General features: G+C 34.3%; 1 protein-coding gene across 1 annotated transcript in view; it reads right to left on the minus strand.

Moving 5' to 3' along the window:
• ascc3 (activating signal cointegrator 1 complex subunit 3) overlaps positions 1-25,439 on the minus strand; it is a 240,812-nt gene that overhangs the window by 188,714 nt on the left and 26,659 nt on the right. The window contains exons 5-6 of the mRNA XM_051130609.1: positions 24,132-24,252; positions 1,820-2,021 (exon numbers count right to left, since the gene is read on the minus strand). Coding sequence (XP_050986566.1) covers positions 1,820-2,021; positions 24,132-24,252 — 323 coding nt within the window. The remainder of the gene's footprint in view (positions 1-1,819; positions 2,022-24,131; positions 24,253-25,439) is intronic.

Raw genomic sequence — 25,439 nt, forward strand, 5'->3', positions numbered from 1 at the left:
GTACTTTGCAAAGGGTTTAGGCATTCGAGATGCTTCACAACAATAGTCTTTTGCTTTAGTTGTAACATTTTTTTTGTAAATATTGTCATAATCCAGTGAGATTTTTGGATAACCAACAAAAAGTACAGCCAAAAAGAGATATAATCTCACCATCGAGCCAGTCTTTTGATTGGATGGAAAAAAAAATAAATAAACGAAGGAAGATATATATATTTCCATTATATATTTACATATATATTCCATTTATTTGATCAAAAACAAAGAAAAAAAAAGTTATATGAAATTTTATTGCAATTTAAATGAATTCAAAGCTGAATTTTCATCAGTCATTAGTCTAGTCTTCTGTGTCACATGATCCTTCAGAAATCATTCGAATATGCTGATTTATTATCAATGTTGGAAACAGTTGTGCTGCCTTTTTTTATGTTTGGAGCCTGTCATATTTTTTTCAGGATTCTTTCATGAATAAAAAGTTAAAAATAAGCATTTATTTAAAATAGAATCTTTTTTTTTTTTTTAACAATATTAGTCTTTACTATCATTTTTTTATCAATTTAACACATTATCGCTGAATAAAAGTATTTTTTTTTATTATTATTTCTTTCAAAGAGAAAAAGAAAGAAAAATTTACTGACCCTAAACTTTAAACGGCAGTCTATATTGTTACAAAAGATATATATATACACACACTAGCCAACATTTGAAGTGGATCAAAACCTTTCATCAAGGTTCACCAAAACAATACCTGTTCTTGTCTAAGGACAACTTTGATAAATAAATTACATTTTAAAATATATTAAAATAGAAAAACACTATTTTAAATTGCAATCATTTTTGACAATATATATTTTTTTTTTTTTTTTTTTTTTTTTTTTTTTTTTTAATTTTTCATCAAATAAGTGCAGTCTTGATGAGCAGAAAAGGCTTCTTTAACAACATTAAAAAGTCTTACTGGTCCAAAACTTTTGTTTTAGTTAGCATTTCACATAATTTATCCTTTTAAAGACTAGAAGTTGTGTCCCTAACTTACATATCAACTGTCACCAATGAAACCATCAGCCATTTTAGAAAGTTCAACTCTCAGGGTTGAAGGAAATGTCTCCTTTTTCCTTTTTGTTTGTCAGTAGGGAACAATTTGAAAATGTCAAACCTTGTTAACATGATTTTGTTTCCAAATAAAATGCTAATTACACACTTGATATCTGTGGTAAATTTCAACATTGAATTCTCTTTCTAGAAAACACTTTGTAATATCACAGATCTTTCTGAAGGCATAACATCCCCACTTATATTCAGATTTATTAATGTAATCTGACAACACCATTTATTAATACTCAAAGATCTTATTAGTCCAATAAAATGCTTCAGATCTTACAAAAGACACATCTGTTTGGCGCATTTAGCAGACTCAGGTACGACCGACGAGGGTTTAAACGAATCCCACATAAAGCTCGTTTTTTTTTCAGAGTTATTTTTGTTTGGATGTTGTCTTGCAGCGGGATGATTGAAAGGCTGAGAGCGCGAAGAGACATGTGAGGTATTAACACCTCATCTCTAATCTCTCTCCTCATGCTCTGCCTCATTTGGACGGCAGCATTTTTAATTAAACAGATCATTGCTCTTTTTCATCCTGTGAAATTAAACATTAAGAGAAAATCCCTTCTGCAAAAGCTCCAGATAGCAGTTTTATCAAGCTTTCTCTCTCTTTCTCTTTTCAATAGGCCACACTCTGATATGTGGAGAGGTGCTTGTTCACGTAATGAAAGAGGAAGACAGACAGACAGACAGACAGATGAAAGAGCGAAAGACAGGTGCTCACCTCTGCAGTCTCAATTCCCTGGGGTCAAAATGAAAAGCGTATTCAAAGGTATCCCCTTCATCTCCTCGTCTCTCACGTTTCCTCTCCTTCTTCTCCTCTTTTCTGTAAATCTTCATCATCTGCTTCTCCTGTTCGGACTGGATGGTCACCTGGCAGCCGTATGTGGGCTTGGTGGATTCGTCTCTCATGCCTTTAAGCTTTCCTACAGTTGGCACAAACATAACAAGAGGACAAAAATGTAGTAATAATAATAACAGAATAATAGTTAAATAAGATAAAACATACACTGCTACAGTATACAATATAAATATACAGCATACTGCAGCATTGTTGTATTAATATTTGAAAGCTTTCTACATACTCAGTTTTGCAAAAAATTATTCCTATTTTCACTTACCGCTAATTACATTATCTAATGATTATTTTTGCAATAGAAACTAATTTTGCAAATATAGAAATTTTTGAGAAGCCATTGAAAAATCAGCAAATTTGGACTGCAATAATGAATGAATGAATGAATGAATGAATGACTGAATGGCCACTAAAAGTCTGGTGGCACTGTCTATTATTGTGTAACTTTATTACATCTTCAAAAGTTAGTCTTTAAAAGTTAGTTTACAGTGCAACTTTGGAACAGAAGCAGCATATTAAGATGTAAATTAAATGTAATTACATTTAAAAACAAAAAATAAAATAAAATAAAATAAAGTCATTTAGCAGATGCTTTTATCCAAAGCGATTTACAAATGAGGACAATGAAAGCAATTAAAATCAACAAAAGAGCAATGACAGGACATTTTTTTAATTATATAATAAATAAAAATAAAACCAATAGAACAGAAAAAAGAATAGAGCAAGCTAGTGCTTATGGTCTTCTTTTTATTATTATTATTATAATTATTATTATTATTTGTATTATTGCTATTTATTAATTGTATAATAAGTAAAAATAAAAAAAAACAAATAGAATACAAAAAGAATATTTAAGCTAATGTTTTTTTTTTTTTTTTTTACTAACAAGCAGTTAGTAAATTAATAGGGTGCACGTCTAAAATAAATTAAAATAAAATAAAATTAATTCTGTTCAATACAAGTGTGAAATCATGAGATTAAATAATTATTTTATTCTGTTGACATCTATAGTTTTATGTTTCTCTTCAGATATATGCTTCTAACAGCATTCTAATGGTTGGCAGAAAAATATAGCGTCAACTTTTTAGATTATGTTTTTAACATTTATTTTTTCACTATATACTGTATATATATATATTTTTTTTTTTTTTTATCTCCTTTTACATTTTAAGCAGCAGGTCCTTTGCAATGGGATCGTGGTATTTGAGGGTCAGTGACATCAAAAAAGCTTGAAAAAAACTAAATATAAACTGAAAATTGTGCCATAAAAGCTCACTCAGCTGTGACTGCACAAATAACACCGTCATTCAGTCTGACAGTAAATGACTAGATAAAATGAAACTCCAGGTCAACCCTTGAAATCATTAACTTGTGGGACTTGTTGGAAGTTGGTTTCTTGTTGCTGATGAGAGCAGCTCAGCATCCAAAGGCATTTTGGTCCATTCATCTATACAAAACTATTTCAGCTCATGTCTTGTAAGACTAAGTGCCGCCGGCGTAGTAAAGGCTAGGGTTTAATATTAACCCTATCAGAGGGTTAAAGTGCTATCAGACTGCCTCTGTCTGCAGCACAACAGCTCAATAAAAAGCCCAATAGCTCTTGAAAGCAGATGAGATGGGATGATTGCATCGGGGCACGGGCTGATTGTCTGAATGATCTCTGCTTTATCTCTTCTAAAGGCTCACCCACGGCAAACCCATCTGCTCCCCCTATTCATCTGTCTTTCACAACACGTCCTTCACTCCTTCTACCTGAACGCTGTACTAAACTGTCCTTCTATAAGCACCGCTCGCTGGACAGTTCGCACAAAAATAAAAATTCCACCATCACTTGCACACATTTTTTTTGTGGAGATGTTTAGGAGATGGTACAAAAACCTTTTTTCTATACAATGAAAGTAGAGAGTCTTGGCTAGGTGGCATGAAGGCATATGTAGGAGCCATTACAAAAAAACTACTGTTAGCAAGCCAAAACCATATTACACTATATACCACAGACAGCTTTACGCATCTGGCGTAACCGTAATGAAACTGTAATTTAACTGATGCATAGTGTTCGCATGGCATCTATTTCACAATAGTTTCAAGCATGGCTCATTCAGTCATGAATGCATTTATAGTCTTTTGTTTTTATGTCAAGAGATACATGAAGCCGCTGCACTGATGCCAGATTCACTTGTTATGAACTTAAAATGATCTTTAAAAAAAAAAAAAAAAAAAAAAACTTGCATTTGAATTTAAAAAGATACTACTAAAAAGTAAATGTAATATATTAAACTGCTGTACAACAAATAAACATGATTTAAGATTCTGGTCATATCTTCAGACCCTAAACTTAAGGTTTCTTGCATCAAGGTTTCTTGTAAGCTCTCTCTCTGATCTTTAAAATTAAATACGACACTAATCTCCACAGTGCCTTTAAGACTTCTGCACTCTTCATGTGACATTACAAAGCACGGATACACATGCTGCAGGTCTGCTGTCAGGATCATTAATATAGTTCTTACTGCCCCATCTTTCATTAAGAGCTCTGTTGTGTGTTGGGACAGAATCCAACTTGAGTTTTGTCAGACAAAATACTTTGTCTCTGATTTAAAGGTTGATTGAATGTGAATGTAGTGAATGTAGAAAAAGTTGACATTATATAAAAATGTAAATGTTTACATTTTAGGACATTTAGTATGAGCAACTTAATATAATTTACAGCAAGAATTTACAATGTCATGTGGCTATTCATGGTCAACTTAAGTACTGATCATGCACTTGAATAATTTACGCTTCAGGTTAAAGGCTTATCCACCTAATTGTTCCCATAAGAGCGGACGCGGCCATTTGTAAAAAATAATGTTTCTGGTTTTCGATCTCATTTGCTTCCAGCTGTTTTTAGCTGTGCAAAACGACTCGTTTTGCTCCTTGGTACAGCAAACTGATGTGTCTTACCATATTATTTTAATGTATTATCTTAATTACACTGACCAAAATTATAAATGCAACACTTTTTTTTTTTTTTGCCCCCATTTTTAATGAGCTGAACTCAAAGATCTAAGACTTTATCTATGTACACAAAAGGCCTATTTTTCACACCAGATACTGACTGGTTTTCGGATAATCCATCCACCTCTCAGCAAAGGAGAAGTGCTCACTAACACAGATTTAGACAGATTTATGAACAATATTTGAGAGAAATAGGCATTGTGTGTACACAGAAAAAGTCTTAGATCTTTGAGTTGAGCTCATGAAAAATGAGAGCAAAAACAAAAGTGTAGCATTTATAATTTTGGTCAGTGTATGAGCACAATGGTTTGTGATGCAAACAGTTTTACCGTTTACTGCACTTTGTTATGCTTCTCATTATTTCCCTATGGCGGCTTACGAACCAAAAGTCTAACACATTACCAGAAAACAACTTACTTCCGCACTGAAAAATAAGGTGGATAATGAAACAAATATTTGTTATACATAAGTAATAAATGTTTAAGCTTAATGTAGTGTTTTTTTTTTATTATATTTTACTGTAGTGTTTCTGTTTCAAGTCACCATTAGGCTAATTCGTGTTTCTTGCTTTTCAATTATTATACAACTTGTTCTGATGTACAGAAGTGGTTCTATATAACCTTTTCAGTTTGTTTATCAAACTCACAGGCAAGACTAAGTTCGAAGATCCTTACTAACGTTAATGTTCAGCTTAAAAGTTCAAAAAAGTTCAAGCTTACTGAATTTGGATCCACAAGTTTTTTTAATGTTTACAGGACTTACATCATTTTTGATGAAAGCACAGACCAACTCTGATTAACCTTTTCACACGTGAGTTTAAAATATTCCAGCATGAGTTTTTTGTTTTTGTTTTTTTTTTCAGGCAACCATTATTTTACAATTTATCATCTTATTTTTTCCATGGCGGTGCATCATGTTTGTCACATGACAAACCGCATTCACAATGGTGGTGTATGAGTGATGTGTCAGTATTATTTCATTTTTCCTTTTTTATTCAAAATATTCACAAACATGTTAATTGTATTATGAAATTTCTGATATTCTGGTTTATAATGTTGGGCTCCTGAAAGACATTAAAGTAAGTTTCTGCTGACCTGGCAGAAGAATAGAGTAAACATTATTGTTACCTAAACAATGTGTATATGATATAAATGAAACAAGTTGTCAAATTATGTTTGTAAGGATTGTTACTGCTGCTTCCATTTACACCAGTGCCTATTTTACAAATTATAAATGTATGTCTCGACAGTACTTTTTTTGTATTTAAATGTCTGAAATCATTATTTGGTTTAAAAAGTGACAAGTTGTGATATGCCAAGTGCTGAGCGCATTCATCTCTGGCTCAGTGCCAGCCAATACACATAAGCTGAACTGAATTTATTAACTGATCACGTGATGCACTGAATGTTCTAATCACACAAGTGTGATCATACGCTTCAAGGGCCAGCCTTGATTATTAATAAGGTCACACCCCTTTTTTTTTTTTCACTTTAATCTTTTTAGACTCTGAAGGAAATGTTGAGTTTTGAGAGCCTTTCGAAAGTATTCATACCCCTTCATTTTATTCACACTTTGTTATGTTGCTGTCTTGTGTTAAAACGTTTTTAATCATTTTTTTCTACACAAATCTACATTCCATACACTATAATGGCAGAGCAAAAAAAACGGGTTTTCAACATCTTTGCAAATTTATTAAAAATAAAAAAATAAAAAAACTTAAATGATTTCATTGCATAAGTATTTATACCCTTTTCTGGCACCACTGAAATTTAGCTCAGGAGCATTCATATTGCTTTTAGATGTTACTGCACTTCGAGTGTACACATTGGCAACAGCTTTATGTCAATGTGGCAAGACTCAATCCTCTCCTCAGTGAAGACACACTTGGAGTTTGCAAAAAAGCACCTAAAGGATCCTCAGACTGTGAGAAACAAGATTCTCTCGTCTGATGGAACTCAATTCCAAGCATCATGTTTGAAGGAAGCCAGGCACTGCTCATCACCTGTAGAGTACCATTCCAACAGTAAAGTACGGAGGTAGCAGTCTCATTCTGTAGGGTTTTTCAGTAGCAGGGACTGAGGGACTCATTAGAGTAAAAGAAAAGCTCAATGCACCAAAATATTGGGATAGCCTTAATGAAAACCCAGTCCAGTGCATTCCCAATCAAATATTTCTCAAGAAACCTGAAGATGTGCATCTTTTTTTTTTTTTTTAAGAAATGTACAAAGTTCTGACAATTCTGTTTTTGCTTTGTCATTATGGGGTGTAGACTGATGTAGAAAAAAAAGTAATTTTAAGCAGTTTAACATAAGGTAGCAAAATGTAAAAAAATAACTGAAAAATTACTGAATACTTTCACAAGGCACTGTAATGTTACCACTGGAAACTGAATTCTTATTTCAAATGTTTTTCAAAAGATTTTTCATGTCCTGATCCCTTTCAGAAACTGCAGATACACTTTACGATATATGCTCCTGTATATTGCGTCTGTTTTTAACGAAAGATTGACCAGCAAAGCAGTCCAACAGGAGCCATACATGAAAGACACAGACGTGGTGCAAAGATTCAATCTTCCTCCCTCTTGAACTTGATGCCAGACAGTCTGTGAAAGGCAAGACCTGCCAACGTGACACCCTTGTGTGCAAAAAAGCAGGAGATGGAGCTGTCTGAATGCAAGCTCGAGTTCTAAGAAGTGACACAGCTCAGTTTTCAGACAGGTCATTACCAACCAGCCTGATCTAATCAGACAAGTCCCCTTTAATGACAATGTTAATTATGCAACACGTCTGTTTTAATTGCCATCTAAATCTCACTGCTGGATAGTCCTGTGTCTCTATTCTGTTCAATGGCCTTCACACTGTTCCAAAATTGTGACCAGTTGAATTCATGTTAAGTTTATTACTTGGCAAACTTTTTCTTCCCGTTTCCTTCAACAAATGTTCCAGGAGAAAATTTATCTATAAACATCAGTATAACAGGATTGGTCCGAGTGTGAAATTATCCAGGCTAGCAGGTACTAAGCACACTTACTGTAAAAAATTATATTTTTTATATGTTGAAGTCAGATATGGATTTGATGTGAAACGCAGTGCGTGTCTACGCTAGAGGATCACTAATATGATCACTACATGACATCAGTTATGCTTTAAGGTAACAGGCTGAAGTGGAAAAAATATATATAATAATAAATAAATATAATAATAATAAAAACTAAATCCATTCATGTCATTCAAATCACTGAAACAGACTGGTAGCTACATTATTTTACACAATGACTGAACAATTAAAACTACAAATGTCTATGGTTAGAAACAACAGATGATTTTGGTCAGATGACACTGACCAAAATTATAAATGCAACATGTTTTTGCCCCCATTTTTCATGAGCTGAACTCAAAGATCTAAGACTTTTTCTATGTACACAAAATGCCTATTTCTCTCAAATATTGTTCACAAATCTGTCTAAATCTGTGTTAGTGAGCACTTCTCCTTTGCCGAAATAATCCATCCACCTCACAGGTGTGGCATATTGAGATGCTGATTAGACAACAGGATTATTGCACAGGTGTGCCTTAGGCTGGTCACAATAAAAGGCCACTCTAAAATGTGCCGTTTTACTGTATTGGGGGGTCCGAAAACCAGTCAGTATCTGGTGTGACCACCATTTGTCTCACGCAGTGCAACACATCTCCTTCGCATAGAGTTGATCAGGTTGCTGATTGTGGCCTGTGGAATGTTGGTCCACTCCTCTTCAATGGAACTTGTGAACTTGCTGGATATTGGCAGGAACTGGAAAATGCTGCTGTATACGCCAATCCAGATCATCCCAAACATGCTCAATGGATGACATGTCTGGTGAGTATGCTGGCCATGCAAGAACTGGGACGTTTCAGCTTCCAGGAATTGTGTACAGATCCTTGCAACATGGGGGTGTGCATTATAATGCTGCAACATGAGGTGATGGTCATGAATGAATGGCACAACAATGGGCCTCAGGATCTCGTCACAGTATCTCTGTGCACTCAAAATGCCATCAATAAAATGCACCTGTGTTCGTTGTCCATAACATACGCCTGCCCATACCATAACCCCACCGCCACCATGGGCCACTCAATCCACAACGTTGACATCAGCGAACCACTAACCCGCACAACGCGTGTATGGGATTCATCCGTGATTCATCTGTACAGTGAAAACCGGGATTCATCCGTGAAGAGAACCCCCTTTCCAAAGTGCCAGATGCCATCGAATGTGAGCATTTGCCCACTCAAGTCGGTCACGACAACAAACTGCAGTCAGGTCAAGATCCCAACGAGAACAACGAGCATGCAAATGAGCTTCCTTGAGATGGTTTCTGACAGTTTGTGCAGAAATTCTTTGGTTATGCAAACCAATTGTTGCAGCAGCCGTCCAGGTGGCTGGATGCTGGATGTGGAGGTCCTAGGCTGGTGTGGTTACACATGGTCTGCGGTTGTGAGGCCGGCTGGATATACTGCCAAATTCTCTGAAATGCCTTTGGAGATGGCTTATGGTAGAGAAATGAACATTCAATTCAGCATCTTGATATGCCACACCTGTGAGGTGGATGGATTATCTCAGCAAAGGAGAAGTGCTCACTAACACCGATTTAGACAGATTTGTGAACAATATTTGAGAGAAATAGGCCTTTTCTGTACATTAGAAAAAGTCTTAGATCTTTGAGTTCGGCTCATGAAAAATGGGGGCAAAAACAAAAATGTTGTGTTTATAATTTTGGTCAGTGTATTAAAAAAAAAACAACGAAAGTAAATAAAAGTAATGATATCCCAAAATGGGGGGGTGGGGAATTTTTTTAGTGCACTGTACCAAAACTAGAAATGGAGCATATGCCAACTGAAAGCACACTATGCACTTCCAAAGTGTTTGGACTTGTGTGGACTTGTTCAGACCTTCTGAAAAATCACTAATCATCCTGTGACCTTACTGATTAAAATGACAGCAACCTCTCAATGATGCTGAAGTAAGAGATATTTGAATAAGGTGCCTGTTTTAAACCCCAGTAGTAAAATTGCCAAAATAGTTACGAACTATTTAACTGTCTGTTTAAATTAATCAAAATGAATTCAAAATTCAAAGGAGATATTCAAGCACACCTGGTAAGCCGCCATTTCTAAGTTATTATGAGATGACACACACACACAGTCAGAAAAAAACTTAATTCCAAACAAACACTAGACCTGACACAAGCTCTTGCTTCTTCTATTATCAGTGGAGAAGCTTAAGTGAAAACACCTGCATCACATTTACTCAACCAATTTGGTTTATTTATCCATGGTAACCAACAAATAATTAACTAATTTGCATAACACTAACCACAAAGCACAAGCTATTAGCTTTACAATACTGTTATATATTGGTGGACATAAAAAATATTAAAATTAAACAATTGTTTTCACTATTTTTTTTGCAATCTCACTCAAGTTCAGAATGAAATAGCAGTTTACCAATTGAACAACACACAGTGTAAACTGTATCCTGGCCATTTAGAAATTTAAACAGTAGGTGATACAGTAGGCATCATTCCGTAATTAACGTTTCAAATTAGGGATGCACAATATTCAAAAAAGCTGACATTAGCCCAATTCAAACGGTAATTGTTTCTCATGTGGATGTTTATAAAAATAAATTTACATGGCATCTCAGTGATAAAACTCATGGATTCGCTCATGGATGGTCGAGTTCTGTAATCCTATGAACCTGGGAACACCCTGCTCACACTGACAGTAACATGACTGTCTGCTCTAAATAAAATTAATTTTATTTACAAATATATTTCTTATTATTGTGTAAAATGTATTAAAATATATTCTTATTATGCCAATCATTTTATAATATATTATCCCATTAAATAATTTTTTTTGTTTATTTAATTTTATTATTAGAAAATGACTGATCGCTCACTAGATTAGACCGTTATTCCTCGGATGAGATCGCGTAGAGCCCTTTGGAGCTGCATTGAAACTGCAATTTGGACCTTCAACCCATTGGTCACCACTTAAATTCACTATATGGAGAAAAATCCTGGAATGTTTTCTGCAGAAACCTTAATTTCTTTTTGACTGAAGAAAGAAAGACATAAACATCTTGGATGACATTGGGGTGAGTAAATTATTAGGACATTTTTATTCTGGAAGTTAACTAATCCTTTAAATATCTCAAAAACTTAAGTATGGAATGTTGTCACAGCTTTAAATACATATCGGAAGGGGTGGGGGGCTATCAGACTCTGATGTTGGATGACAAAACCTTTAGAAGTCATATAATTCATGATACTCTCATCATGTTGAATGATGTGTGTTTTTTATTAATTTATTTAATTTTATTAAACTAATAATATTATTATTAATAACAACCAGAACAAGAGTAATAATATTATAAGTGAATTAAGTAAATAAATAAATAAATAAATAAATAAATGTACATACATGCAAACATTTCATGTGTTTTTGTTTTAACAAACAATATTATAATTATAATACTTGTTTTTTTATTAAGAGTTTAAAATAAAAGATGTTCCATAAACCTGGTTTTACATCAAACAGAAGTGTAGCATGAATTTACAAAACACAGAGAGCAGACTTTGCCTCATTTCCTAAGTCTACCAAATGCCACAGGCTTATTTGCATTTATAATTACATTTTGTGTAAAACAGTTTAAACATTTGGCAGTCTGACCAAACAATGTCTAAAATAAGGCTGTAATAACCTCTGGGTCATACATTACAATAGAAATGGAAAGTCTAGTCAAGCACACTGTATTGTAGAATTTAGTGTTCTGAAGCTGTTATATGCTGCTCATTTTGTCAACAATAGTAGGTCATCTAAGTTTCCAGTGCATACAGATAATGTCCGTTCTATGCAACTGTACAAAAAAAATAAATAAATAATTTATATGTTATAGTATGCTATTCTAAACATGAAACGCTTCAAGCTGTAGCTGTGACACAAAATACTCTTTAGAAGCTTCACGTTGCTTATGTGTTTCTTTTTAGTCTTAATTGTGTCAGATAGATATCAAAAATAAAAGACCTTAATTCACTTAGTAATTCTGTTTTGGTCTTCCATTAAATAAAAAGAATAAAAGAATGAGAAATTATCACCAAGAGGCAGACGGTCTTCAGCTGTGATCTTCTCTCACTCACGTCAGTAATAACATTAAACTACCACATTTGGCTTTCATCTTCTTAATATGCTGCTGCTGGGCTGAACTGCTTCAAAACCAGCAAGTTCAAATTCTCAAAGCCTTTGGCTGCCCAAACAACCATGTTCTTTGTTGAGGTAAGCTCAGACCTACAGCAACCCTCAAACCAGCTCACAATGACGCAACAAAAAATAGACAGAATGTATAGCAGATCTCCATTGTGTTGCTAACAAAATGTTTACCAGCTTTCCAGCCTCAAAGGCGTTAGACAGATAATTAACGTGGAGCACTGGTTTGATGTAGTTCAGATGTTGTCTACCTACCATGTATACAGGCTTCCATGTATCCACATTTCTTTTAATATCATATTGTACTATATGATGATATGAGTAGCCATGCAATATGGCTGTATATCATCACGGCTATGATTCGCCCATATCTCATAGCCCGAGCTGATATACAGCCATATTGCATGGCTACTCGTATGATATTGTTTATACAAGAGTTCGACACCACAAGTGTGTAAATACATAAGAAACAACAACGAAGTGTCTTTAAAAACCCTCTTTTGTGCAGAAATACTTCCTTCCACCACTGATTCAAATCTAAAGTTGACAGTTGAGCCCAAGCCTCCGTTACTAATTCAAAAACATCACTTTAGAACTAGTAATGAAGGAACATTGAGTTGATTAACTGAAAGCTTATTGTATTAATGCATTAAAATCTCACTGTATTATGTGAGATTGAGTGAGTGAGTGTGATTACGTGCATTTGATACAGCATTCATTCTTCAGCTCAATCTTATATCCACATTAAAACATTACTTTGAAAATCTGCTAAGAAAAGCAATATTTTTGTCATCCTTTCATCTGTTAAGTAGGGTCTTATGATTTCCGCAATGCGGAAAACGCGGACGGAATCGTATTAAGCTGCAAAACGACTGTTTAAATATAAATTACTTGTGTCTCTGTGATCGGCACAGATACACAGTTTTGTTTACAACTCGTACTAAAACGTGTGTGACACTTGCGCTGATATTAGCGTCTGCCGTCTCACTACATGAGGACATAAACACATGAACAACATCTCCAGAAATGCTCTGAGAATAATTTTAATGAGCATTGTACCATTTAATTTGAGTAAAACTGCCATCATATCAAATACACACAGAAATTTAAAGGTACTGACAACAACCCGTCAAAAGTTCGGTTTATAACGTGAAGACATTACGGCAGATATGCATTACTATCGTTCAACAAAATGCACATACATACTACTACTACTACTAAAATGATTAAAACCTTATTTTTAACAAATAATCACATATTTCATATATATATATCATATGTTTTAATTGTAATAGTAAATACCCTTTATTTGCCAAAAATACAATGTTTAATTTTCATGAATTAAAAGATAAATTAAATTATGCTTTATACCTTCATTTGATAACTAGAAAAATGCAAATACACAAAACAGAATTTCTGAGAAAAAATTCACAAGGCTATTGTAAGAATAAATGAAACAAGTTTTTATGCATTCAAATAATTAGACATGCTAGAACACAGAATTTGGTAAACTGTAATAAACGGATGTTAAATTGTTTAAGTTTCATGATTTTTATTAATTAGACATGCTTTTTGATTAATACAATTTTAATTTAACAATTAAAAAGGAGTCCAGAAAACGCAATCCAGTAAAATTAAAATGGATAAAATGGAATTTAGAAAAAAATAAAACAGAATTTGGGGAAAAAAAATAAAACAGATTTTATAGGGCCCTAGTTAAGGGTGATTTCCAATGATGGAGCCACTCAGTGAATTTGTTGGCTGCGTCTTACAAGGCATCATTGAAAGTAAAAATAACGTTATTGTTTACAACCCTGCTTCAGTCTCTTTCAATATAGAAGTATTTACTGCTGACTCTTTCCTAAAAACTCTTGTCACCATCTAATGGCAGAATAATGCATCACCATCACTAAACACACACTCTTTCCCAATACTAAATACTATAATTAAATACTACTATTATTTATATAAAAATGTATTGAATAATGATATTTAATTGACAACAGCAACAGCCAACATAAAAGTTGCTAGGCAATTCAGTACGGATGCACGATATTGGATTTTTGCCGATATGCCGATATTTTTCAACTCGTATTGGCTGAAAACAATACTGATATATTTCCTTTTGTTTGGAAACACCAAGTCTCTCCTGCACAGAAATGATAAGCAAATATTTCTAATAGCCAGCGGTAAATTGCAGAAGACCTAGCCGAGGTAAGCCTGCTCTCGGCGGGTTCATGAGCGCTGAATGGCTGCTGATGCCCTGGAGCTCACATCCCAGAGAACATTGAAGCAAATTTTCAAATTTTCTGAACAAGTACATTCTCACCTAAAAATATCTTAAAACTACACTCCCTAACATGAATTCCGTATTATTTATGGAATTATAGTGGATTTGGGTGTCCGAAATGACACTTTTCTGTGAGAAATACCATTTCACTGTTCTCACTGTTTTCACTGAAACTGTTGAGGTTCCGATATCACTAGAATATTGCACTCCTTTCAGCCTATCAGATTCAAGGACCAGTAAGAAATGTTGTATAAATATACTATATATATATATAATACATGGTCCTCAAGAGGTCTTTCCACCCAAGAGACATTCACCATGTATTGCCACGGGAAGCGTTTCATAGTTTGTATCACTCCACTAGCAGTATTTCTCATGGTGAATGCACAAATCCACTATAATTTTATAAACAGTACTGTTTGTGTGTCACAGAATGTAATTTTAAGAGTTTTTTAGGCAAGAACAAAAATCTCATGGGTTTAGAATAATATGAGGGTTAGTAAATGACAGAACGTTAATTTTGGATGTACTAACCCTTGAAAAGAAAAAAAAAAAAATTGGTGTATCACATTTAAAAAAAAAAAATGTGTATCATATTGTATAACTTCTTGAGCTATTCATTTGACTCATAGAAAATTAATAACAAAAGCTAAGGCCTAGAACCTGATACACCAGGAAAGAGTTCCTCAGAAAGTTATTTTTCCTGCTTTTCTTGATATAAAATCTATGACGGGCCACTCATGTTTTCATGGATACATGAAGGAGCATGAAACATGCATTCATGGCATTGTGTGTGAACTCGGCTGTGCTATCAGTGTAACACAAAGCCTGATACTCGCACACATTCTTATGCCAAACTGGTTGTAACCTAGTTCACATCTCACGGCTCTGACAGAAATGCCTATTACAGACAAACCAGCTCATACTTTCAGATCTAAGAATCCTATTCTGAGAACCGCGGTTCTGGGCTTGTCTCTCTTTTCAGTCACAGATATTGACCGTCAAGACTCAAAAGGTTCTTTTGAATAATTCATATTGCCTTGGACACCCTCGCTACCTCCTTAACATTTCCATCTCAAAGGCGGCTGTGGGCTTTTCTTCAGTGCTGTATTGGGGACACGGTCACGTCTGCACCCCCTGAGCCCCTACAGACACAGCCGCTGAATATCCCCTCCTCTCGTCCTTTCATGCGACTCACTCGCTCAAGTTATGGAGAGCTGGTACACAGTTGTCGATGATTTTTGAGTTACACGCCATATTTTTAATGCTTCTATCATTACTGACACCTGTGACCTTCATGAAGTTGCCCAACAAAGCTTATCAGGTTGTCAAGAGTCGTCAATAAATTAAAATATAAAAATACTGAAATTTTAATCCAAACAAATGTGCTCCTAAATACACTACCCATAAAATTTTAACAGCAGATTATTATTATTACACTATTTAATTTAAAGGTTGCAAAAACACATGCATAACATGCATACTAAATTATATCATTTGAAAATGAATGAATCTAATTTCAACAACAAAAAAAAAAAGTTATGAATTTAGTTGGCAACTTATTGATTATGTAATTCTTTTATAGTATTTTTGACAAATAAAGAAACTGCTGAAAATATCAATTAAAAAAGAATAAACTCAGTAATTTGATAAGTTTGTACAGACTGAGACAAACTAGTGCAAATTTCACATAAAGCACACAGTTAATATGACATGAATACGACATAGTGGCAAACTGGATTTAGCACAGCTTTGCCTGAAAATGAAGGATTTAAAGTTTGTCAATCATGCAGAGCGCTCGTAACAACACAGCTCTCCTGTTAGCATTCAATTCACACAGACCAACCATTAAACACAGTACACACGTTTTGGTGCAGTCCACAAATGCACATTTCATACAATCTCACAGCTGAATTCAACAAAGTTTGCAAGGTTACTGAAATTAAACATTTATGATATACTCAAAGACTTGTTTAAATGAAATGTTCAGCACGTATTTGATGAATGCTTCAAAATATCTAGAAGAAAAGTTATACTGATGATGAGATGAGACTACCTGGAGGGAGAAAATATTTTAGAGAAAGTATTATAGTATTTACTTACTGTTACGAATAACTATTTTACTTGCTTTTTACTAGCCCATGCAGATAAAAAAAAAAAAAAAAAAAAAAAAAAAAAGTCAAATACTATATTATTATTACTATTATTATTATTATTGCTTGCAGCTTTGAATGGCCCCTTACTATAATGGCAACAAAAATATGTGACCCTGGACCCCAAAACCAGTCTTAAGTAGCACGGGTATATTTGTAGCAATAGCCAACAATACACTGTATGAGTCAAATTTATCGATTTTTCTTTTATGCTAAAAATCATTAGGATATTAAGTAAAGATCATGTTCCATGAAGATATTTTGTACATTTCCTAACGTAAATATATCAAAACTTAACTTGTGATTAGTAATATGCATTGCTAAGAACTTCATCTGGACAACTTTAAAGGCGATTTTCTCAATATTTAGATTTTTTTTTTTTTTGCACCCTCAGATTCCAACTTTCATAAAGTTGTATTATTAAGTTATTAAGTAATATTAAGTTGTATTGTATTACATTTATGACTGGTTTTGTAGTCCAGGGTCACATGTTATTTAAAATGTGAAGTATTTATACATTATAGTTGAATTTGTAGTATTGTCCTTTTCAATTTTTATTTTTAAAAATAATATAGCAGTCATCTCATGAAAAAATGTGCTTATTTCCTATTAAATGTCATAAAGCAAACAGCAACACATATACTTACTTGCCAGCAAGCTGCCAAATAAAAAGCTTGCTGATGTTAAGTTTGAAATAATTAAAATTTATATTTTAAAAAAAATGTAAAAAAAGAAATTAAAGAAAATGAAAATATAAACACTATTTTGTTGTTTTTGTTGTATTTTAACAATATATTCATTAATTTACTAAAAAATAAATTATTTAAAAAATAATGTTTTATAGTGTTTTATGGTTATACAGTTTTATAGTGTTTTAAAGTTATATTCAATGGGTCGAATCTCTAAATCGAATACAAATTTTATATGATCACATTTTTGGTATATATATATATATATTATTTATCGCCGTGAATATTTCACTCACTTCCAGAGCTTTTTACAGTGCCGCACACTAGCGGAGGCGACCTCTGGTAATTGTACTAATTTTATGAACACTTACAGAAAAGAGCCATTTCACTAAAAAGTGGAAGTTTAATGGATTAAGTCTTTCAATAGCAGCTCAGTTCCTCATTAATGGCCAAGTGCTCACAGGAAGAGAGTGCTAACTAAAATGACATATAGCTTAGAAATTACAGTCCTGCAATAGAGCTGCACATATATTCACAGTCACTTATTCTCACAGTGAGTATGGAAAGACAGGACAAACCCTCTTAAAGACACTTTACATTGAACTAGCTTTGATTTTTTACTTTATTGCTACACATTTTATTGTCCGTGGGCTTGTCACACTTCACAGTGCTTATGAAAGCGATGGTTTATTATTGTAGCTGGCTGTAGACGGGTTTATGTGATATTTGTGGTGAAAGACCTCGTGCCGTGTTTTAAAGCACCCCGCTCACACTTTTAAAACAAAGCTTCCATGATCATTCTCTCTTTTTTTAGATGTGTGAAGACAGAATAAGAGACTAGAATAACTAGAATGCTTACATATTTCATTAGTTCATATTCTCAAGTTGGGTTAAAATGTCATTTTCAGGCATTTACTGAAAGCAGAAAAAACACACTAGTTAAAAATTTTTTTTATTTTTTTTTTAAAGTTAATATGCTCATATCTTGATATGGTTTCAAAGAGCTGATGGTTTATCCAGTCAGACAATCATCCATGAGAAAAAAATCTTTATTTAAAAATAAATATTTTGATAACTGGACAGATAGAGGCTGAACATCCTGCAGGACAATGACTGACTGCGTGATGCAGCCTATTAAAATACAGGTCTCTAAAATTTACGATATAAGGGCAAAATGGCGCACCCTTTGTGGGTTTTTATCTAATTTTTTTGAACATTAATGTGTGTTGGCAGTGTATGTACAAATCTACCCTATAATGATAAAAATCCATGCAATGGTTTTTAGTTAATCTGTAAAAATAATATCCCCTTTTTCAAATCAAGCCATTCTCAGATGACTGTCGGTGGGGCATCACACCAACAGAGACCGCTCCCACGATGGTTGGCTGACATGAGTGTCTTACCTCAGATCAGCTGTAACAATCTGACCTCCATTGTTTCGATGCCGGAGCAGGGATGTAATTTAGACAAGAATATCTCTGATTGAGCGATTGAGGTGTTGTGTTGCTGGATGTAATAATGAACATAGTGGTCGTCATTTACTCCCGACATCTGAGCCGCTGAAGATGTAGTGGATTACGTTTGTTTTTGAAGGGAATGCGCCTCCCGATCTACACAAATGCGTCTATGTTCGTGCAAATCATTCGTGATCCAGCTTCACTTACAGCAGAAGTGAGTATAAGGGTTTTTTTATGAATCTGTGCGATCGCCTTTCCTAATAATGTGCTAGTTGGCGAGTTTCGCGGCTAAACACGCTAAATGCGGCTAAAGTAAACAATCTCTCAAAACAGCAGAGAGGGGCAGGGCGAGCAGAGCTCATTTGCATTTAAAGGAACAATCCCTCAGAATGGGATGATTTTTGCAGAGCTCATTTTGACAAGGTAAAAAGACTTTTCATTAAGACCCTAAAGAATCATATTAACTTGATTGGAAATGGGCATCCAATGACCCCTGTTTTTTTTTTTGTTTTTTTTTCTAAAATGATTGTAAAACAAGTTCAATGGTATGTATTGGCTGTATTGACGGAAATAAAATCAATTTGTCTTATATTTTTGTCCATGAGTGTTCCTGCTTTATAATAAATGTTGATCTTTTGATTATTGCTCTGTAATTCTGTATGTGATTTTTAATTTCCAGCCCATTTTTAAGCCAGCAATATAAGAATTTTTAAACAATAGCTGACCTAAATAAACAACCAAGCATGTTTGGTAAAAACATTTACCCCAACCAGATGGGTCAAAATAACCCAGCATGCGTTTAGTCCAATATTTACTCAGCGCTGGGTTGCCAAATAACCCAATTTGGGTTGTTTTTAACCAAGCCTTTTTTAGAGTGTAGGAGATTCATGTATCACAATTTAAGGGTGCTTTCACACCTAGTACTTTGTTTCGGAATCTGGCACGTTTCCCCACTTAGCTCGGTTCATTTGGGCATATGTGAACACGGCAATCACGCTCGGATCCGCGCCAAACCAATCGGTCCGAGATCGCCTGAACAAGGTGGTCTCTGCAATACGATCCAACGGACCAACGACCCAGGCTATATCACAATGTATAATGGGTAATTACAGTTCTGTGAAAAGCAGTAGCTTTGTCGTATTGCTAATACCTCTTAAAATGAACCTATGAATGTCTGTGTGTAGGCACGTCTTTGCCATTCAAAAGCAAACACGCCTTTTCATTTTATAATGCCATCTTATTGTTCTCATTGTAGTATGTGCATTTTAAAACAATTTCCTCAACGAATCCTGGACTCCTGCTCAAAATTATAAATTAAGATAACGACAGCTGCAAAAAAATGCAATAAGCCCGAAAAGCTGTTGTTGTTCCATCCTGACGGATGATAGCTCAGCGAAAATAAACTGCGGAACTTTGACCAATGAGAGGACAGTTTGCTCGCGCATGACTTGTATTAACACATTTGGTCCGTTTAGAAACTTTGCCGTAGGAAAGCGAACCGCACCAAGAATAAAAAGCAACACTGTAATCATTTTAATCCCCATTTTGGAACAAAGCAATCGATCTACAGGTGTGAAAGCACCCCTAAATGTGAATTATTTTTGTAAATAAGCTTGCAAAAATAAAACACAAATTAATTCTTCACAATAAGACCAAAAAACATTTAGAACAGTTAGCAAAAAAGACAGGAACTGTATCCAAAATCGCCCCATATACCCTCAAACGGGGTACTATTTGAGAGAACAGCCATTTTTAGTGGTGTCCGAAACCATAGTGGACATTCTCAAGTGCACTCATTCAATCCCACAATGTACCGCAAAAACGAGTGTACAACCGATGTACACTCAACGACTAGGGAAAACCCATTATGCACAGTGAGAGTCATGCGCCAAATGAATTCCTGCGTCTCGCCAGAAGATGGTGCCCGCAACTGAATCATCCGTACATTCATTTTACAACACGCTCGTCCACGGCGTACAAGCGTAATACAACACAGGTATAAATTCATTGTGAATTAATTATTAAATTGTTTAACTAGAGTTTATACATAATTTCCATGAGAGTTCAAGATCAATCCTTTAATCTTACCACTGGAGCTGCCAGTTTGCCAGTTTAAAATGATTATTAAACAGCAAACAAAAACTGCAAAAGCAGCAGTCCTTCCAGTGCACGTACTCCTTCAAGTGGACTAATGTAGGGAATAGTGAATGGGGGGGTGATTCAGATACAGCCATTTCCATTTCATAACAACTTTAAGTGTCAAATCACTTCTGGTAATAGTTTTCTATATACTGTATTGTGTACATCAGGGGTGGCGAACTCCTGTCCAGGAGAGCCACAGCCCTGCAGAGTTCAGCTCCAATGCTAATTCAGCTCCAACACCTGCCTGTTGCTTTCTAGTAACACTTCAGATCTTGATTAGCTTGTTCATGTGCGTCTGATTAGGGTTGAAGCAAAACTATGCAGGGCTGCGGCTCTCCAGGACCGACATTCGCCACCCCTGTTAGAAATGAACTATTTTTAGAAATGTCTTTGTTTATAAAGACATGTATACAACATATGAGGTTTTGCTTAGGAACAAAACAAACACTGAATAAATGTGAAAGTGTCTTTCTTTCTTTCTTTCTTTCCTTCCTTTCTATAAATTGCTACTGAACAGGAAATTTCCCTTTGTTTGTCCTGTAGTAAATCAGTAAATACAGGTAACTAGGATTTGTTTTCCTTACACTAAACCACATCCTCATCATGAGACACACTGCTAACTGGATAGAGACCTGTTATTATCATTAAACACAATTCAAATATAATAATACAAATTTCTAGCAGTATTCACTTGATGAAATCACTACAGACAAACTGCTTTAAAAAAAAGGCTGCATGCGTGTTGTGTGCACTATTTGTCCAATCAACATCTTAAAACCTCAGGACACTGAAGTTGTCACCATGCTCAAGTGCTGCTGAACAGCAAAGACGCAAATGACCACACATTCTCACAGAAAAAAGAGGTGACAGAGAATGTGTTAAAAATGTATTTTCAGTTTTTCCCATAGGTTCACAGTTTAGGGGGGAATTTTTTTGTTATTTTATTTTTATTTTATTTTATTTATTTTTTTTGATAATCAAATGAAGACATTAATAATTTATTTATTTTTAATCAAATGAAAATTACACCCTTTTATTTTTTGGCAAACAAACAGAGGTTTACTGTTAAAACTAATTCATGGAAGAAAATTTGTGTGAATATTCTGTTAAAAAAAGTTTTAATAATAATAATAAAAGACTTTTTTCTACAATCAAGTGGTTAATCTGGTTGTAATATTTATTTTTATCATTTAATTGTTTTATTTAAATTGGCCAGAAATAGAAATATATAAAGACGTACATTATACTGTACAAAAGTAATACAAGAGTAATACTTCTGTTACACGTTAAACCGTACTTTTAATTTTGACAGGTTGCTGTGGAGTTTCTCTGTGTATGCAGTATGATATGATGCTAGTTTTCTCAAATGAAACAGTAAAATTCACATGAAGTGACTCCCACAGCAGCTCTGGAGATGAAGTTCATGTGTTCACGTCATCATATAATGAGACGCAGAGGCCGAAAATCACTGCGAGCCTCACGTGTGCTTTAGTATTTGTGTAGTAAACAAACCTGTGTTTCCGCCATTCATACATACAGAGCCAAGCGGAACATGCAGGATCCATATCTAAACCGTCTGCGTTGTCGCAGAACAGAAATTGTAGACGCGCGTCCATGTAGAGACAGAAATGACATGCCGTCGTGTAAATAAGATAAATAACATAAGACCATTTAGTTTGTTTAATAAAAGAACAAGGCATAGACCTGTTCTTTAGGAAAGGTAACCTCATATGACTTTTGTTGTGATTTAGCGCTATATAGAAAATAAAATTAACTTGACTTTCAAGGGGGGCCGGGGGTGCCATTTGGGAGGTGGGGGCACCCCCCCAATATAATGGCAGGGGAAACACTGATGGTCTGGTCTGGTCTGGTCATGTGAGATTTGAATCGCCTTAATGTGAGCACTGAGTTGTGTTTCCATCTCTGATGTGAGCAGCGTTCAGAGACTGTAAATCCTGATACTCAGCATCTAGAGTTCAGACAAACAGCTAATCATCAGGACATGAAGGTTAATAGAGAATGTTTAAAGACTTATAGTGTTTTGAGAGGTGGTGGCTGTAAAACTTTATGGAGGTTAAAGGGTCAGTGGCCCCATTTCTCCCTTTCACTCACTCTTTCAGACAGTCTTTCTTTGTTTTTACATTTTGAACTTCTTTTCCGTGCAAAAGTGCTCAAAGTGAAAGATCACACAGGTCTTTGAGATTACTAGTATACTACTACTATTAAAAATTATTATTTAAATTAACTGCTTTCTATTTGAATATATTTTAAAATGTAATTTATTCCTGTGATTTCAAAGCTAATTTTTTATCATCATTACTCCAGTCACATGATCCTTCAGAAATCATTGTAATATTCTGATATTACTATTCTTCAACATTATATTATAATGTTGAAAACAGCTGAGCATATATATATATATATATATATATATATATATATATTTTTTTTTTTTTTTTTTTTTTTTTAAGGTTACTTTGATGAATAGAAAGTTCAGAAGATTAGCATTTATCTAAAATAGAAATCTTTTGTTACATTATAAATCTCTTTATCATCACTTTTGATAAATTTAAAGCATCCTTGCTAAATTAAAGTATAATAAAAAAAACAAGCTTTTGAACGGTATAGTGTATAATATTACAAAAGCTTTTTTTATTATTTCAGATAAATGTTGACCTTTGGATCTTACTATTCATCAAATAATCCTGAAAAAATGTACTCAACTATTTTAAATATTGATTATAACAACAACAACAATAATAATAATAAAAATCAAATCAGCATATTAGAATGACTTCTGAAGGATCAGGATGAAAATATAGCTTTGATCACAGGAATAAATTACATTTTAAAATATATTCAAATACAAAGTATTTATTTTAAATAGTAAAAATATTTGACAATGTTACTGACTTTTCAGTATTTTGGATCAAATAAATGCAGGCTTAAAAAAAAAAAAAAAAATCTTACTGTTCAAAAACTTGACTGGTTGTGTATATACTGAAATCACTTTCTCTCTAATATAAATGTGGGTGTTTCGCATTCCTGACGCTGACTGATGTGCTGTGTTCCTGCATTTTCACTTGAGTTATGACTTTTCTCTGATTCTAAATAATAGAAAACTAGTAATAATGTGTCTAACAGCTCTAATGACAAATATTTGCCATGTTTATGCTGTGAAGTTCTGAGAAGTGACTACTGAGCTCACCTGATGTGAAGTGAGGTCTGCTATCCAACGGGATGGCAACCAGTGAGTCCACAATATCTGACCTACTCTGAAGGAGTTTAGAGATCATCTCAAACCCTTGAGGACCTAGAAACTCAAACAGCTGAGAGACAGAGAGAGTGAGAGGGGGAGACAGAAAAATAAGAGATTAGAAACACAGGATTTGTGCAAATTTGTGAGACTTTTACACAAAACAGCAACCAAAACAGATACAGTACTGCAACAGGATGACAAAATCACAATAAATCACTTTGAAGCAAGATGTTAACGTTTTTAAATTTTGAATTACAGTTGTTGTCCCTTGTTGATACAAATTGCCTCAAACTTAAATTGATACAAAGTGCTTTAAATAAAACTTTAACAATTTTCAAGATTTTATGCCCTAAACCTCACAATTTTTTGACAAATCAGTGCCCATTGTACTCCAAGTGGGTCGTCTAAAACTGAAAGTAGACCTGAGTGCATCCAGTGTACGCTGGTGACTCATAAAAGTTCAGTATGCATTCACTAATCATGAGTAATACAGTTTGTTATGCTGTAGTGCAACAGAAAAAATGTTGAATAAAGTTGTTGTTTTTGTTTTATTTGCGCCTAAAAAAGTACTCTCATAGCTTCATAAAATTACAGTTGGACCACTGATGTCACATGGACCATTTTAAAGATGGTCACATACAACATGGTAATTACAGTACATTTCTGTCTAAGCAAGGTAAGAAAGCTCTTGGATTTCATCAAAACTATCTTAATTTGTGTTCTGAAGATGAACGAAGGTCTAACAGGTTTGGAACAACATGAGGGTGAGTCATTAATAACAGAATTTTCATTTTTGGGTGAACTTTCCCTTTAATAGACCTAAAGCTAAGCTCCACACAAGTAGAGACAAAGCTTTTAAAGATAGCAGGCAGGACGTGCTCAAGACTTCATGAAACTTAATGAGTAAAAAATCACCACAAAAGCCACAGTCTAGTCTCATGCATTAATCAATTTTACATAACGAATAATACATATGGTGTTGAGCACTAATCTCTCAGGGGAACTGCAGTATGGCAGATATTGAAATGATGAGCTACAGTTATATGCTTTATGGTGAAACAATGACACTGACAACGTTAATTAAATTAATGAGAACAGTACTGGGCAAATGCGGTCCAATCGAATTACCATGCTGGACTTCTTCAATTACAAGAGCCATTACCTCTCTAAAAGCAGTTTTTAAAGGATAACACAGATCTGCAAATGTCTAAAAAGTAAAATACATCCTATAAATACTGTACAGGAAGACAGAAGACA

This window comes from Labeo rohita, chromosome 16 (assembly GCF_022985175.1).
Source record: "Labeo rohita strain BAU-BD-2019 chromosome 16, IGBB_LRoh.1.0, whole genome shotgun sequence".
NCBI lineage: Eukaryota > Metazoa > Chordata > Actinopteri > Cypriniformes > Cyprinidae > Labeo > Labeo rohita.